A 16,472-nucleotide genomic window follows, 5' to 3' on the forward strand; every position below is an offset into this window, starting at 1 on the left:
GCTTTACAACCTTAGCTTTACAACCTTAGGGTAGGCAAAGGTTTCCTAGGTCACAAAAAGCATTAACCATAAAAGAAAAACTGGTAAATTGGGTTTCCATCAAAGTTAAAACCTACTCCAGAAAAAACATTGTTAAGAAAATGAAAAAGTAAGCATAGACCGGGAAAGAATACTTATACTACAAATCTGACAGAAGACTTGTATCCAAACTGTAAAGAACCCTAAAACTTAAGACAAACAGCTCAGTTTAAAGATCTGCAAAAGTCTTAGACAGACAGTTCATGAGGAATACATATAAATGGTCAAAAAGTACATGAAAAGATGTTTAACATCATTATTCACCAGGAAGATGTAAATTGAAACCACAATGAGATACCACTTTACAAATTAGAATGGCCTAACATCTAAAAGACAAGCAATACCTGTTATTGCAATAACTGGACCTCTCATCATTGCAGGTGGGAACATAAAAAGTTGACATGCACCTAACCATATGACAGCCATTCCATCCCTATGTGTTTATCCAAAAGAAATAATTACATATGTCAATAAAAGACAAACACACAAATGTTTATAGCAACTTTATTTGCAAAAACTGGAAATAACCCAGGTGGCCATCCACAGGAGAATGGATAAACAAAATGAGATATAATCATGTAATGGAATATTACTCCATAATAAGAAATGAACTACTGATACATGCAGCAATGTAGATTAATGTCACAGACATGCTGAATGAAAGAAGAGGGACATAACAAAATACATATTGGATTCCATTTATATGAAATTTTAGAACAGGGTAAAGCTAATGTATATTGATAACAATCATATTTTAGGTGTCTGGATAGTGGGTAGGCGGAGATGGTTGGCAAAGGTGGATGCACACAGGAACTTTGGGTGGAGTTAGCAATGTTCATTATCTTGATTGGAGTGATGGTTCCATGAGTATATATATTTGTCAAAAGTTATCCATGTGTACACTTAAAATATGTAACTTTTATTGTATAAAATTATGCCCCAAAAAAGTTGATTTAAAAAATTTTTAAAACCATTTAGAATAGCATCAGAAATATGAAAAATCTCATATTAAGTTGCATAAAAGATGTATAAGACTTCTACAGAAATAAAAATTAAAACATTATTGAGTGAAGTTACAAAAAAGACCTAAATAAGTTAGGGGTTATAACACATTTGTGGATGGGAAGATTCAATAATATAAACATGTCATTTCTGTACAAATGACCTAGATGTTTATGTGGTCCTCATCAACTGCTAACAGGTAAGGGACAATTAGAATTTAAAATTTATGTGGAAGTGCAAAGGCCAGGAATAACAAGACACATTTTTTTCTCTCACTGTAACCTTTATTTTTTAAATTTTTTATCTTGAAATAATAGACTTAGACTTTTTTAAAAGTTGCAAGATTAGTACAGTGCATTCCCATATGTGCCCTTCGCCAAGGTTCCCCTAACCATAGTACAGTTATCAGAAATAGGAAATTAACATTGATACAGTAGTCCTTATTCACATTTCACCAGTTTTCTCAATAATGTCCTCTTTCTGTCTAGAGTTCAGTCCAGGATCCCATATAGCATTAGTTGTCACATCTTCTTAATCTCTTCCAATCTACCCAAGACACTCTTTACTATATTGTATAAAGTAGGGTGCAGGTAGGAAACAGGTGGCCCAATTGATCGATGTAATGAGGAGAGTTTAATGAAGAACTGGGTTAAGGGAAATCATCTAAGGATGGTGTAACTATCTCATGGCTAGCAGTAACAGGGAGCCATTGCCTCTTCTAGACCTGAATGAGCAAAAGGAGAAAGCATTTACTGGGATCTGTAAGGAGAGCTATAGTTGCAGGAAAGGGTCATTGAACCAGAAGTTGACCTCAGGGAGAGAAACACAGCCACTGTCAACTGCAGCCCAGCAGAGGAAACCAGGGGGTATAAAGAACTTGACTTCAGTCTCCTCCTACCATCTAATCTTCTGTTGCTATCCTCCCTTGCCTAAACCTGACAGGAAGCCAGGGGGCAAATAGACCCATTGATGTAAATCATCAATGTTTATCTTATGGGGCACTGAGCATGGTGGAAAAGGCCAAAGGGTGGCAAGTATATTTAGAGGGGCAAACTGAGAATAACCAGCATACATATGAAGACTCATTATAAAGGCGTAGTAGTTAAAGGCCAGCCCCATGGCTCACTCAGGAGAGTGCGGCGCTGGTAGCGCCAGAGGCTACGGGTTCGGATCCTATATATAGGGATGGCCGGTTCACTCACTGGCTGAGTGTGGTGTGGACCACACCGTGCCGAGGGTTGCGGTCCCCTTACCCGTCAAAGAAAAAAAAAAAAGGCAGGGTAATTAAGATGGTGGTGTATTTATGTAAGGTTAGACAAACCAACAGAACAGAGAACCCAGACAGGTTCCAGATGATATGGTAGAATAGCGAAAGATGGTCTTTTCAATAAATGCTGTTGTGTCATTTGGATACCTTATAGGAAAAAAAAAATTGAATCCCTTCCTCACACCGTAAACAAGCAAAAATTTTAGGTAGATCATTGATCTAGATCAGGACTTCTTAAACAGACTAAAAACACTACTGTTCATCAGAAGATACCATTTAGAATTTAAGGCAAACCACAGATTAGACAATACTTGTAACACATATAAATGATAAGAGACTCATATCCATATAATACGACCCAATATATCCCCAGACAAGAATGTTTATAACATCATTATTTGTAGATTTTATACTGGAAATAACCTAACTGTCAATCTGTTGTAGGATGGATAAATGAATTGTGGCGCATTACTATTAGGGAATACTATATAGCTAGCCAAAGTTACAGCCAGCAATTTGGATTGACCTGCCAAGTATAATATTGAATGAAAGAAGCCAGATATAAAATAATACATTAGTGTGATTCTATTTATTTAAAATTCAAAGATAGGAAAAACTATTATATTAGAAATTGAGATAGTGGTTATTTTGGGGGGGAAAGAAAGGGATAGTGATTGAGGGATAAATGATAGGAATCGTGTTTCTGGAGTTCTCTTATGGGAGTGATCAATTTGTGATAATTGATTAAGCCATACACATAAGGTTTGTGCATGTTTGTGTCAATTTTACTTTTAAAAATAATTTTTTTACATTTTAACTAAAAAGGGAGAGAGAGACAAGGAAAGGAGGAGAAGGGAGGGAGGACTTCCTGTATGGGGATAATCACTTTGTGATAATTGATCAATCGAAAAACATAAGATTTGTATGATTTTCTGTATGCAAATTTTACTTTTCAAAATAAATTTTTAAAGTTTGAAAAGAAAGGGAAGGAAGGAATGAAGGAACGTCCAAAGGAAACGAAGGAACTCAGGGTCTCATTTCAGGTTCCTGGTCTGAAACGTGTTCTCAAACTTGTTTGGAAGAGTGGAACTTCATTTTGAAAAAAAAAAATTTTTTTTAGTCATCTATTTTATATAATTCCCACCATGTTCCAGATAATATTAAAATTAATAAAGCACACAAATATATAAAAGCAGGAACAGAGAGAGGAAATGACAAAGGAGCCTGAGAGTGACCAGAAAGGTAGGAGAATCTTTGAAGATTGTGACCTCACAGAAGCCAAGGGAAGAAAGTGTTTGAAAGAAGAAATGGCTTGGACAACAGAAACAGATGCTGAAGAGAGCTCGAATGGGATTAGAATTGGAAAGTACAGTAGGTCCCACTTACCTGTGAGGGATACGTTCGGAGACGGCCAGTACATGCCTGAAACTGCGGATAGTACTGAACCCTATACTGTATATACTATTTTTTCCTAGACCTGCATACCTATGATACAGATTAATTTATAAATTAGGCACAGTAAGAGATTAACTACAACTGATAATAAAATAGAATAATTATAGCAATATGCCACCATCACTACTCTTGCACTTTGGGTCCATCATTAAGTAAAATAAGTATTACTTGAACACAAGCATTGTGATTCCGCAATAGTCAAATCAGATAACTAAGACAGCTAAGTGACTAATGGGTGGGTAGCATGTACAGCATAGATACTACTTAGAATGGCATGTAGAACACAAGCATTGTGATTCCGCAATAGTCAAATCAGATAACTAAGACAGCTAAGTGACTAACGGGTGGGTAGCATGTACAGCATAGATACTACTTAGAATGGCATGTCATTTAAAACTTATAAATTGTTTATTTCTGGAATTTTCCATTTAATATTTTCTGACCGTGGTTGACCACAGGTAACTGAAACTACAAAAAGCAAAACCGCGGATAAGGGGGAGCTACTGTATTTCTTGGATTTAAGGAGCCACTTTAGTGGAATGGTGAAGACTGAAGCCAAAAATAGTTGGAGAAATGAATGCTAGGTAGACAATTCTTTTTAAAAGCCTGATCATGGAAGAGTTGAGAAAGAAGGCGATAAATTGTGAGAGAGCTTAAAGAAAAATAAGATATGTGATTTTTATTTTACCATAATTTTCTATGCTTTTTCAAGTCCTACCCTCTTCAGAGATTTGATATCGCTTCTGCTTTTATTGAGGATTCTTTAAGTATCTTTCACTATAAACATGTACGTACATATACACATATATAAAATACTTTAATCCATCTGGAAATTATTTTGATGTATCTTATATATTCTAAATAACTAATTATTATAAGACCATTTTATGTTGGCCAGTGGACAACCCACCAGAACCAACTCACATCGAAAAGTGATTGTGCTTTTGACCTTGCTCTGTTTACATGTGGGTCTCATACTTTTGATCCCTAATCATCCATTTATAGTTTACTTCCTAGCATAATGTAGGGGTTTCTTAGGTGAGTATCCTGTGTTCTCTCTTACAGGATGTGACTGTGTTCCTGCCAGAGTGGGAGGATGGCCATTTTTACCTTGCCAAATACTATGACAAATTGATGCCTATGGTCACAGACAACAAAATGGAAAAGCAGGGTGATCTCATCCGGTATATAGTCCTTCATTTTGGAAGGTGAGTGTTAAAACCGCGTGTTTGCAGATTAAATATGTCAGGATAACTGTTACTATTAAGCAGTTATCCCATATTTTAGCATATTCAGAATGTTTTCTGCTTTAGCACTAATTTAATCTATCACTTTAGATGTAAATTTTTTCTTTATGTAATTTTTTCACTTTTAAAATTAACTTTTAATGGAAAATTAATATATGCATATATTACTTAAAAATTCAACAGTACCAAGAAATATACAAAGAAAATTAAGTATCTTTATTTCAGACCCTCACCCTCTGAGTCCCCATTCGTAGAATTCCAGAAGACCCTAAATCTAATACATTCAGTGGTCATATTTAATTGCAGTAGATTATTTCCTACCAGCCATTCCAATAGGAAGTAGTATATGAATTTAACATTAGACTTGTCGAAAGAGCATATTCTGAAACTAGATAACAGATGAAATATAACTTTAATGTCTCGTGCCCACTGTTTATATTTTTAAAAATTATCAATTCCTTATAAGTAATAGTGACATTCCATACATTCTCTTTACCATACTCATGTACCATTGCTTTACATTGAAAATTATCTTACTTCAAGAGCAATAAGTCTACTAAAATAGCCTATTATTATCAGGTATTGTGACTTCTCAGTTAAATATTTTTAGGAACTAAAGCAACATTTGTTCATCTGTCAGTAGTATTAGGATAGGAAGATTTAGCCAAGTCTTTCTTCCCAAAATGAAATTTTATAAGATCCAAAGCTAATATTACTCATTAATGATTATTAGTGGCTTGTTACTGGTGGAAAATTCCTGGACTATTGGCATTTTGAAATGGGAACATAAGCGGAGAACAATTATTAAATGCACTTTTTCTTTTCTAAAATGGCTTTATTTTAGAAAATAGTGATAGCTATTTCATAGCTTTATTTCATTTGCTCTTTAGTCTTAGTATATATCACATACCTTGGGATATGGAATTTATATAATACATTTCTTCTAAAACAAGTAGTTATTTAAAGTCCCCTATGTGCATAAGACTGTTAGAGACAGGGTGTGCATAAGACTGTTAGACACAGGGTGAGGGCGCAAATCTGAGGTCAAAACTTAAGCCACTGGCTTCATGATTTCAGAGGTATACCTCTTTGCTCTGCATTGCTACAGAAGTCTGGTAGGCCTTATGAAGAAGGTACCAGCAAACTAATTTTTTCTTTTTTTTTGGCAGCTGGCTAGTATGGGTATCCAAACCCTTGACCTTGGTGTTATGACACCATACTCTAACCAACTGAGCTAACAGCCAGCCTTAGAAAACTGAATTTAACAGCACATTAAAAGGACCATCCACTACGATCAGGCAGAATTTATCTCAGGGATGCAAGGATGGTTCAGCATGTGCAAATCTATAACTGTGATACACCACATTAACAGAATAAAGGACAAAAAACATATGATCATCAAAATAGATAAAAAAAAAGCATTTGACAATATTTAATACCCTTTCATGATAAAAACTCTCAAAAAATTAGGCATAGAAGGTATGTACCTGAACACTATAAAGATCATATATGACAAACCCACATTTAACATCATACTCAATGGTGAAAAATTCAAAGCTTTTCCTCTAAGATTAGGAACAAGACAAGGGTGCCTACTCTTGCCACTTCTATTCAACATACTACTAGAAGTTCTAGCTAGAGTAGTTAGTAATAATTAGCCAATAATAAATAATAAAAATTTAAAAAATAAAGCATGATTTTAGCAAACAGATTTTTTTTTTCCTTTTTATCTTTTTTACTGACCGGTAACGGGATTGCAACCCTTGGTGTTGCACCCGCACCGCGCTCAACCAGTGAGCGGGAACCGGTCTCCACATGGGATCCGAACCCTCGGTGGGAGCGCCGCCACGCTCTCAGATGGCGTACTCTCCAGTGCGCCACCAGGCCGGCCCGCAAACAGATATTTTTTTAAAAAGAAAAGAAATAAAAGACATCCAAATTGGAATAGAAGAAGTTAAATTGTCCTTGTCTGCAGACACATGATCTTATTGAAAACCCTAAAGACTCTAACAAAAACCTATTAGAACTAATAATGAATTCAGGAAAGTTGCAAAATGTGAAATCAAAAGTCAGTATCATTTCTATACACCACAACAAATTATCCAAAAAATAAATCAAGAAAACAATGTCATTTACAATAGCTACCAAAAACAAAAACAAAAACAATACCCTAGGAATAAATTTAACCAAGGAGGTAAAAGATCTCTATAATGAAAACTATAAAACACTAATGAAAGAAATTAAAGGGGACACAAAAAATGGAAATATATTCAACATTCGTGGATTGGAAGAATTAATGTCAAAATGACCCTGCTGCCCAAAGCAATCTACAGATTCAATGCAGTCCCTTTCAAAATACCAATGACATTCTTCATAGAAATAGAAAAAACATCTAAAATTCATATGGAACCACAAAAGACCCCAATAACCTATGTCCTGTTGAGCAAAAAGAACAAAGCTGGAGGCATCACACTACCTGATTTCAAAATATACTACAAAGTTATGTAATCAAAACAGCCTGGTACTGGTATAAAAACAGACATATAGGCCATTGGAACAGAATAGAGCCCAGGAATAAATTCACACTTTATGGTTAATTGATTTTTGGCAAAGGTGCCAAGAACACACAATGGGGAAAGGACAGTCTCTTCATAAATGATGTTGGGACAACTTGATATGCATGTGCAGAAGAATGAAATTAGATTCTCACACCATATACAAAAATCAACTCAAAGTGGATTAAAGACTAAATATAGGACTTGAAATTATAAAACTATTTGAAGCAGACATAGAGGAAAACTCCATGACATTGGTCTGGGCAATGATTTTTTGGATGTGAACCAAAAGGCACAAGCAACAAAAGCAAATACAGACAAGTGGGATTAAACTAAAAAGCTTCTGCACAGCCAAGGAAACAACAGAATGAAAAGACAACCTATGGAACAGGAGAAAGTATTTGCAAACCATACGTCTGATAAGGGATTAATAGCCAAAAAATGTAAGGAACTCAAACAACTCAATAGTAAGAAAACAACATGGCTTAAAAAAAGAAGACAAAAATGGCCAACACAGGTATGTGGAAAAATGTTCAATATCACTAATCATCAGAGAAATGCAGGTTAAAACCCCAGTGAGATATCTCACACCTGTTAGAATGGCTTTATCAAAAAGATGGAAGATAGCAGATATTAGAGAGGATATGGAGAAAAGGGAATCTTTGCACCCTGTGGGAATGTAAATTAGTATAGACATGATGGAAAACAGTATAGACAATCCTCAAAAATTAGAAATAGAACTACTTTATGATCCAGCAATTCCAATTATGGGTATATATCCAAAGGAAATGAAATCAGTATGTCAAGAGATATCTCCACTCCCATGTTCATTGCAGCATTATTCACAATAGTCAAGCTATGGAATCAACCTAAGTGTCCATCAACAGATGAATGCATTAAGAAAATGTGATACATATATACAATGGAACACTATTCATCCTTAAAAAAGTAGGAAATCCTGTCATTTGCGACAACATGGATGAACCTGGTGGACATTAAGTGAAATAAGTCAGGCATAGAATAACAAATGCCACATAACCCCACTTATGTGTGGAATTTTAAAAAGTTGAACTCATAGAAGTAGAATTCTGGTTACTGCAGTGGCAGAGGGTGGGATGGTTGGGAAAATGGTCAAAGGATATAAATTTTCATTTAGATAGGAGGAATAAGTTCAAGAGATCTACTGTACAATGTGGTGACTAGTTAACAACATGTATTCTTGAAAACTGCTAAGAGAATAGATTTTAAGTTTTCTCAACACAAAAAATATATGTACATGACATAATACATATGTTAATTAGCTTGATTTTGGCATTCTATAATGTATGCATATTTCAAAACAACATGTATGTAATATATACAATTTTATTTATCAATTTGAGTAAATAAATTAAATGTTAAACAAAATCATCATGTTGTACACATTAAAAAAAACACAAACTTGCAGCTCTCCTAATTTCTGGGGAAACAAATCCTGACAAAACAAGGGGGAAAAATCCCCTCCTCTTATAGTTGCAGAAAAGCTGTCATAAAACTTCCCCTGCAGGTCTCAAAAAGATATTTGTACACCCATGTTCATAGCACCGTTTTTCACAATATCTGAAACACAGAAGGAACCCAAGTGTCCATTAAGGGATGAATAGATAATCAAAATGTAGTATATCCATATTATTCAGACTTTAAAAGGAAGGAGATTCTGACACATGCTACAACATGGGTGAACCAATATCTGAAACACAGAAGGAACCCAAGTGTCCATTAAGGGATGAATAGATAATCAAAATGTGGTATATCCATATTATTCAGACTTTAAAAGGAAGGAGATTCTGACACATGCTACAACATGGGTGAACCTTTGAGGACATTATGCTAAGTGAAAAAAGCTGGTCACAAAAGGACAAGTACTGTATGATTCCACTTATATGAAGTACCTAGAATGGTCAAATTCATAGAGACAGAAAATAGAATTGTGTTTGTCAGCGCCTGGAGGGAGGGGGAATGAGGAGTTAGTGGTTAATATGTACCGAGTTTCAGTTTGAGATCAAAAAGTTCTGAAAACAGATGGTGATGGTGGTTGCAAACAGTGTGAATGTACCACTGAACTGTACACTTAAAAAATGTTTAAGATGGTAAATTTTATATTATATGTATTTTACCATAGTAAAAATCTTACTATGGTAAAATAAAATAAGCTGATGTTCTGACCTCAAAAAAAAAATTCAAGAAGGAGAAGACATTACCAATTTTTCATAGATTTGACGAGAAATAGGGTTGAGTGGTTTTTCACAGGATGGTGAGGAAAGTAAACTTGATGGAAGATGTATCCTAGTGAGTAGTGAGAGACTAAGACTGGAAAATGATGGAGACACAAGATTGTGAATATTTGAATCCCAGGCAGTCATTCATAGAGTCTTAATCTGTAGGTAAGAGATTCCTGTTTTTGAACAGGGAGAGAGCATGGTAAAGCCAAAATTTTGGGAATTTTAGTTTAGAATTTATTGAAGAGAAGAAATGTGGAATTAGGATGACCAAGTTATTGTAATTTCCCAGAAATGGAATGATTAGGCCTGACAAAGGCTTACGGCCATGGAATGCAAATGAAGGCACAGATCCTAAGGATAATTTGAAAGTATTATTGACAGGTCTTTGACTAAGTCAGAACTTGTATAATTTTGGTACAGGCAATATAGAGCTAAGTGAGAAATACAGTAAAAAAAAGAGAGGAGTCAAAAATAACCTCTACTAGGAAGAAATATTGACACCATAATTTTTGTCAGAAGGCTATATATAACTGAAGTGGTAATTTAAGTCTTTAAATTTTAATTCATAAATGTAAAAATAACACTATGTTAATAATATTTTGTATCTGTATAATTGCAGATCTCTACAGTATGGAAATCAATTTATATATCAGTCAATGCCACGAATGTTATCACTATGGCTTGATTTCGGTGCTAAGGCATACGAATGGGAAAAAGGTATAACTTCACGTAAAAATTTTGAGGGACTAAGAAGAATTACAACTGGCATAAAGTCAGATACGGCTTGACAATCTAATTTATTAAAAGCTAGGAATGCTTTTCATAATTAAAATGGTATATAAATGGGAGCAAGAAACTACATGTTTAAAAAAAGAAGGGAAAGACAAATCATAGACTTTTTAAGTAGTTGCAATTCAGGGCCTACAAGTGAAAATCTGATTATTTCTTGATGAACCTAATAGGTATCTAAAAATGCTAGTTAATAATTTACCTTAAAAATTACAATGGATAGTGGAAATTAATGGCCCTTGGGTTTTTCAATGGCCCTAAATATTTTTCCTACTTGGACAGAGGTAACTGTCTCTTTGCAAATTGCCAAGTGATTTAGCTTTAAGCTTGGGAATAACATATTTTAAAGCTATTTTTAAAACAAAATTTTTCTTCTGTGAAATGAATTGATATACTGTTTGTTTTTTTTCCCCCTTTTTCTCTATTGTTTTTTAAACTGGTTTTTCTCCCCCAGCTGGCCGCTCTGATCGTGTACAAATGAGAAATGATTTAGCTAAAATAAACAAGGTTATCACAGAACACACAAATCATTTAGCTCCGTATCAGTTTTTGACTGCTTTTTCACAATTGATCTCTCGAATCTGTCATTCTCATGATGAAGTTTTTGATGTCTTGATGGAAATAATAGCCAAAGTGTTTCTGGCCTATCCTCAGCAAGCAATGTGGATGATGACAGCTGTGTCAAAGGTATGTATTAATCACCACAGTGTCTTTTACCATTTTACATGGCATTAATTATTTAATGCTAATATGTAGACACAAGTTCCATGGTTTCTCTTCTATATTAACTTTCTTTTTATGTTTTATTTATTTATTTGTATGGTACATTTTTTTTATTGGTTACGAATATTCATGAGATACAAGCTGATTGTCACCACTCGTGCCCAGGGTGTGATGGCCAGAGTCATACTGGCAGCATGCCCATTACCGCAAATTGCAATTATACCTCATGTCCCCCACCCAATTATTCCTGACCTCTCTCCCCATCCCACTCCCCCCCACTCCACTTTGTATCCCCAGGTATGCTTTCTCCAAGTTCCATAAGTTTCTCCAAGCTCATTTGTGTTGTTGCAAATAGGAGAATTTCATTTTTTTTTTTTTTATGGCAGAGTAGTATTCTATGGTGTATATATACCACTTTTTCCTTATCTAGTTGTCCGTCGATAGACATTTAGGTTGATTCCATATCTTGGCAATTACTTTTTTTAAATATGCAAATTATAGCATTATATCACATTTTAATGTTTGGAGCTATTTACCATATGAAATGAAGTGATAAGTGTGTTTAAGATCAAAGAATTCAGCATGTGTTTTCTTTATGAAGTCCAGTAAACTGTTAGTGCTTGGTGTAAAATGGTAAACCTATTTTCTTCCAAGTGTTTTAATCCAAAGTACTTGAACTATTAATACTAAAAAATGTTTATTGCATTATTAATGGAAATTTGTAAATTGATCAATATAAGTACTTTTTTAGAGAATTTAGAAAATACACAGATATATAGACAAAAATTAAAATTCATACTTTCTACCAGTCATTAATATTTTGATGTAATTTTGTACCTTAATATTTTGTACATTTATATATTAATTATGTATATTTTGTATATTAATATTTTATATGTACATTTTCTAAGCATATTTTAGCACACTAAATTTAGATTATTAACATATCATATCATATTTTTCACTTAAGATTGTTCCCAATTGTTAAATATTCTTTGATGATTCGATTTTAGTAATTATATAAAATTTTTAAATACCTTTTTGTAATTTATTTATCTATTTAATTGATCATTAAGGTTATTTCTATTTTTTTTTTTTTGCTATTATATTACATCTAGATACATTGATATTTATTCTCCTTTGTGATTATTTTTTCAGGGTAGATGCCAAGAAGGGAATTAACCATGTCATAGGATAGCAAAATTTTAATGTGTCTTGATGGCATTGCCAAATTGAATTCAAGAAAATTTGTATCTGAATAAACTCTTATCGTGAATACTTTTTAAGCTGATTTTTGTTAATCAAAAATTTAGTTATATTTTTTAAATCTTGTGTAAAATTTCATTTAAATCTTTTTTCCGACAGTCTTCTTATCCCATGCGTGTGAACAGATGCAAGGAAATCCTAAATAAAGCTATCAATATGAAAAAATCCTTAGAAAAGTTTGTTGGAGATGCAACTCGCCTAACAGATAAACTTCTAGAATTGTGCAATAGACCGGTACTGTTATGAATCTTATTGCTTATAGACCAATGTTGGATAATTTTATACAAAACTTATGATCTCAGCTGTTTTTATTTGATTTGATTAAATTAAAATTCTGACAAATATAGGTATATGCATATTTCAAAATTTATCAAATTGTGGGCCGGCCCGGTGGCGCGCTGCTGCAGTGCGCTGCTTGGGAAGCGCGGCGGCGCTCCTGCCGAGGGTTCGGATCCCACATACAGACCGGTTCCCGCTCACTGGCTGAGCGAGGTGCAGGGAGCAACACCGAGGGTTGCGATCCCGTTGCCGGTCCCGGGCCGGTACGGGCGCGACACTGAGGGTTGCGATCCGTTGCCAGTCATGAAAAAAGACAAAAAGGAAAAAAAAAAATTTATCAAATTGTATACTTTAAATATGTACAATTTATCTTAATCTGTTTTTAAAATTGCTAACATATGTCCCACTTCCAAATATCCTTTGCATTTCTAAAAGTTCTTAATGTGAATTTTCTGAGTAGATTATCCATATTTCTCAGAAATGATTTTAAGTAGAGGATATGAAATAAGCCATAAAAATATAAATAGGTAAAATAAAGTTATTTAAAGTAGTCTCTATGACAGTCTCTCTTGAACATCTTTGAACTTTCAAAACTTGTATACATTAACTTACACATATGATAGGAAAGAAGGTCGGGGCTTTGGTTTTCATTCTTTCAGTACACATTTCATTGTCAACAAGGGGACAAGCACTGTGCAAAGGGAAACAAAGATGAGTATGACATGTTCTCATAGTCCTGTAGGGAACTAAGCATATGGTAATTATCTAGAGTAATAAGTACTTCTTTCAATAGACTTGAGGCTAATGTAGGAACATGTTTACAGGAGTGACTCACTATTCTGCCTAAGGAATTGGAGGGAAAAACCCTAAAGAATGTGTAGGAAAGGTAAAAGTGGGGAGTGAAGGTGGTTGTAAGGAGGGAGAGAGAGACTCTTCATAAGGTAAATAGCTAGATTTCACTTGACAAGTATTCAATGTCTATAAACTGTTTATAGGTGAAAAGATACAGACTACCCTATCACTTCCCTTCCCTTCATCAATAAACATCTCAAAAGGCTAATCTACTTTTGCTATTTCCATTAATCCTATTTGACCTCTGATGTATTTGACGTTCTCACAAACAATGTTATAATGATGGCCAACATTTGTTAAACACTGGCAGTGTTCTAAGTGCTTTACATGTACAGGTTGCCAGTTCTTTATATGAAACCTTTGTGTTAAGCTACACTTAGGAATTCAGAATTTTTCAGATTTTTAAAGGTAATAACGGTGCACATACTTTATATTAGATATTACCACTGAATATCTGTTAGAATGTCACATAATCAAACACATAACTGTTCCTACGGTGAAATATATTGACCTTTACAGTAAGAAGTTCAGGTTTCATTTTGCTGCCAGATGAGATTTGGTACAAAAAAAAAGGAGTTCGATTTACAGAGCTTTTTGGATTTTCTAATGTCTGATAATAGATATTGTAAAAGTGAAATTTTTGTTGGGGTTGAAGTTAAACATTCTATAATTCAAGGTAAACACAGAGACATTAAAATGTACTACTTTTTTTTCAGGTTGATGGAAGTAGTTCTACATTAAGCATGAGCACTCATTTTAAAATGCTTAAAAAGTTGGTAGAAGAAGCAACATTTAGTGAAATCCTCATTCCTTTGCAGTCAGTCATGATACCTACTCTTCCATCAATTCCAGGTGCCCATGCTAACCATGAGCCATTTCCTGGGCATTGGGCCTATATTGCAAGCTTTGATGATACGGTAAACTTCAGTTTTATATGACTGTAACATGATTTTAAATTTTAATTAAGTTAAAAACTTCAAATTTAGCTGAAAAGCATTTTTTTTTTTCAGAATCTGTGAATTTTATTTGTATAGAAAAAAATACTTGGAAATACAGAAAAGTAAAACTTGTTCTGATGGGACAAAATTCGGTGATAAAAATCTCATGTTCACTGTAATATTTTGATTTTTTCATCTACCTATATTGTTTTAGTCTGACTATGATAAGTACTTGTATTGCTGATGAAGTAATCTTTCTACGTCATAGTCATTCCTAATGGGTGAAAATGTCTTTCTGTTCACAGGCAACCATTCTTTTCAGACATCATAGATAAGTAAGAGAAAAGAAATTGCTAAAATACAAATTTACTTATATAATGTAGTTTATTATATTCTCTCCTTTTATTATGTTATATAACTCAATATTATATCTAGACATTTAAACAAAGAATTTGGGCCTTAATTTGTATATAACTTATATCATCTTTTAGGTGGAGATTCTTTCTTCTCTTCAGAAACCAAAGAAGATCTCTTTAAAAGGCTCAGATGGAAAGTTTTACATCATGATGTGTAAGCCAAAAGATGACCTGAGAAAGGATTGTAGACTAATGGAATTCAATTCCTTGATTAATAAGGTTTGGAGATAATTTGCTTTCATTTTAGAATTTCTATAATTATTATCAATGTGATATATAGGCTTTTTGGTATGCGAATAGATCACTCTTAAGATGGAATTCAATTCCTTGATTAATAAGGTTTGGAGATAATTTGCTTTCATTTTAGAATTTCTGTAATTATTATCAATGTGATATATAGGCTTTTTGGTATGCGAATAGATCACTCTTAAAAAGAGGAAATGAAATGTACTATCTTTTCCATTTTCACTTAATTTTCTTGTGATAAAATGTATACAACATAAAATTTACCATTTTAACCATTTTTAAGTATATAATTCATTGGCATTAGGTATATTCCTTTTGTCATGCAACCATCAACACTATCCCTTCCAGAACTTTTTTTCATCTTCCCAAATTGAAATTCCGTATCTATCAAACAATTATTCCCCATCTATCAAACAATTATTCCCCATTTCCTTTTCCCCCAGCCTCTGGCAAATATCATTCTACTTTCTGTCTTCATGAATTTGACCATTCTAGTTTCCTCGTGTAAGTGGTATTTGTCCTTTTTTGACTAGCTTATTTCACTCGGCATTATGTCTTCAAGGTTCATTCATTTTATAACCATTAGCGGGCTGGCCTGTTAGCTCACTTGGTTAGAGCATGGTGTCGATAACACTAAGGTCAAGAGTTCAGATTCCCTTACCATCCAGCCACCAAAAAAAGAAAAAGAAAAACCCATTAGGATGTTCTTCTGAGATGCTTGAGTGTTTTTCTGGTTCAAGTATCAAGTGGCCTTGCTTTAGTTTGTAAATTTAACTTAATTGGTTTTGTTACTTTGATTAAGGTATTTCATTAGTGTCCCCTCTCATTAACATGGTCGAGTTTGTGAAAAACTACAGTTTCACTATGTTAGCCTTGGAGGCCACACACTGATCTTTACGTGAGATTCTAATGCCATACTGTTTTCCTGGCATATATGGAACCTACTTTTTCTTAAAGTTTAAAGCGTGTTTTTGGTCAGTGATTGCACTTTTGAATTGAAAAAATTATAGTTATAGATGTTTGCTTAGTTTCCTTCATATAGTTCTAGAATTAAATATAATACTGTTTTTCTTTATCTAATATATCAGGATTAATAAG

General features: G+C 33.8%; 1 protein-coding gene across 1 annotated transcript in view; it reads left to right on the top strand.

Annotated features, from left to right (window-relative positions):
• The window catches only part of LOC103601244 (serine/threonine-protein kinase ATR), a gene marked incomplete at its 5' end in the record, with an annotated part of 79,908 nt that overhangs the window by 51,375 nt on the left and 12,061 nt on the right, over window positions 1-16,472 (top strand). Inside the window, 6 exons of the mRNA XM_008585627.1 lie at window positions 4,868-5,010; window positions 10,485-10,582; window positions 11,109-11,341; window positions 12,743-12,877; window positions 14,491-14,691; window positions 15,204-15,347. Of these exons, the coding sequence (XP_008583849.1) occupies window positions 4,868-5,010; window positions 10,485-10,582; window positions 11,109-11,341; window positions 12,743-12,877; window positions 14,491-14,691; window positions 15,204-15,347 (954 nt within the window). The remainder of the gene's footprint in view (window positions 1-4,867; window positions 5,011-10,484; window positions 10,583-11,108; window positions 11,342-12,742; window positions 12,878-14,490; window positions 14,692-15,203; window positions 15,348-16,472) is intronic.

This window comes from Galeopterus variegatus, unplaced genomic scaffold (genome assembly GCF_000696425.1).
Source record: "Galeopterus variegatus unplaced genomic scaffold, G_variegatus-3.0.2 Scaffold3648, whole genome shotgun sequence".
Lineage (NCBI taxonomy): Eukaryota > Metazoa > Chordata > Mammalia > Dermoptera > Cynocephalidae > Galeopterus > Galeopterus variegatus.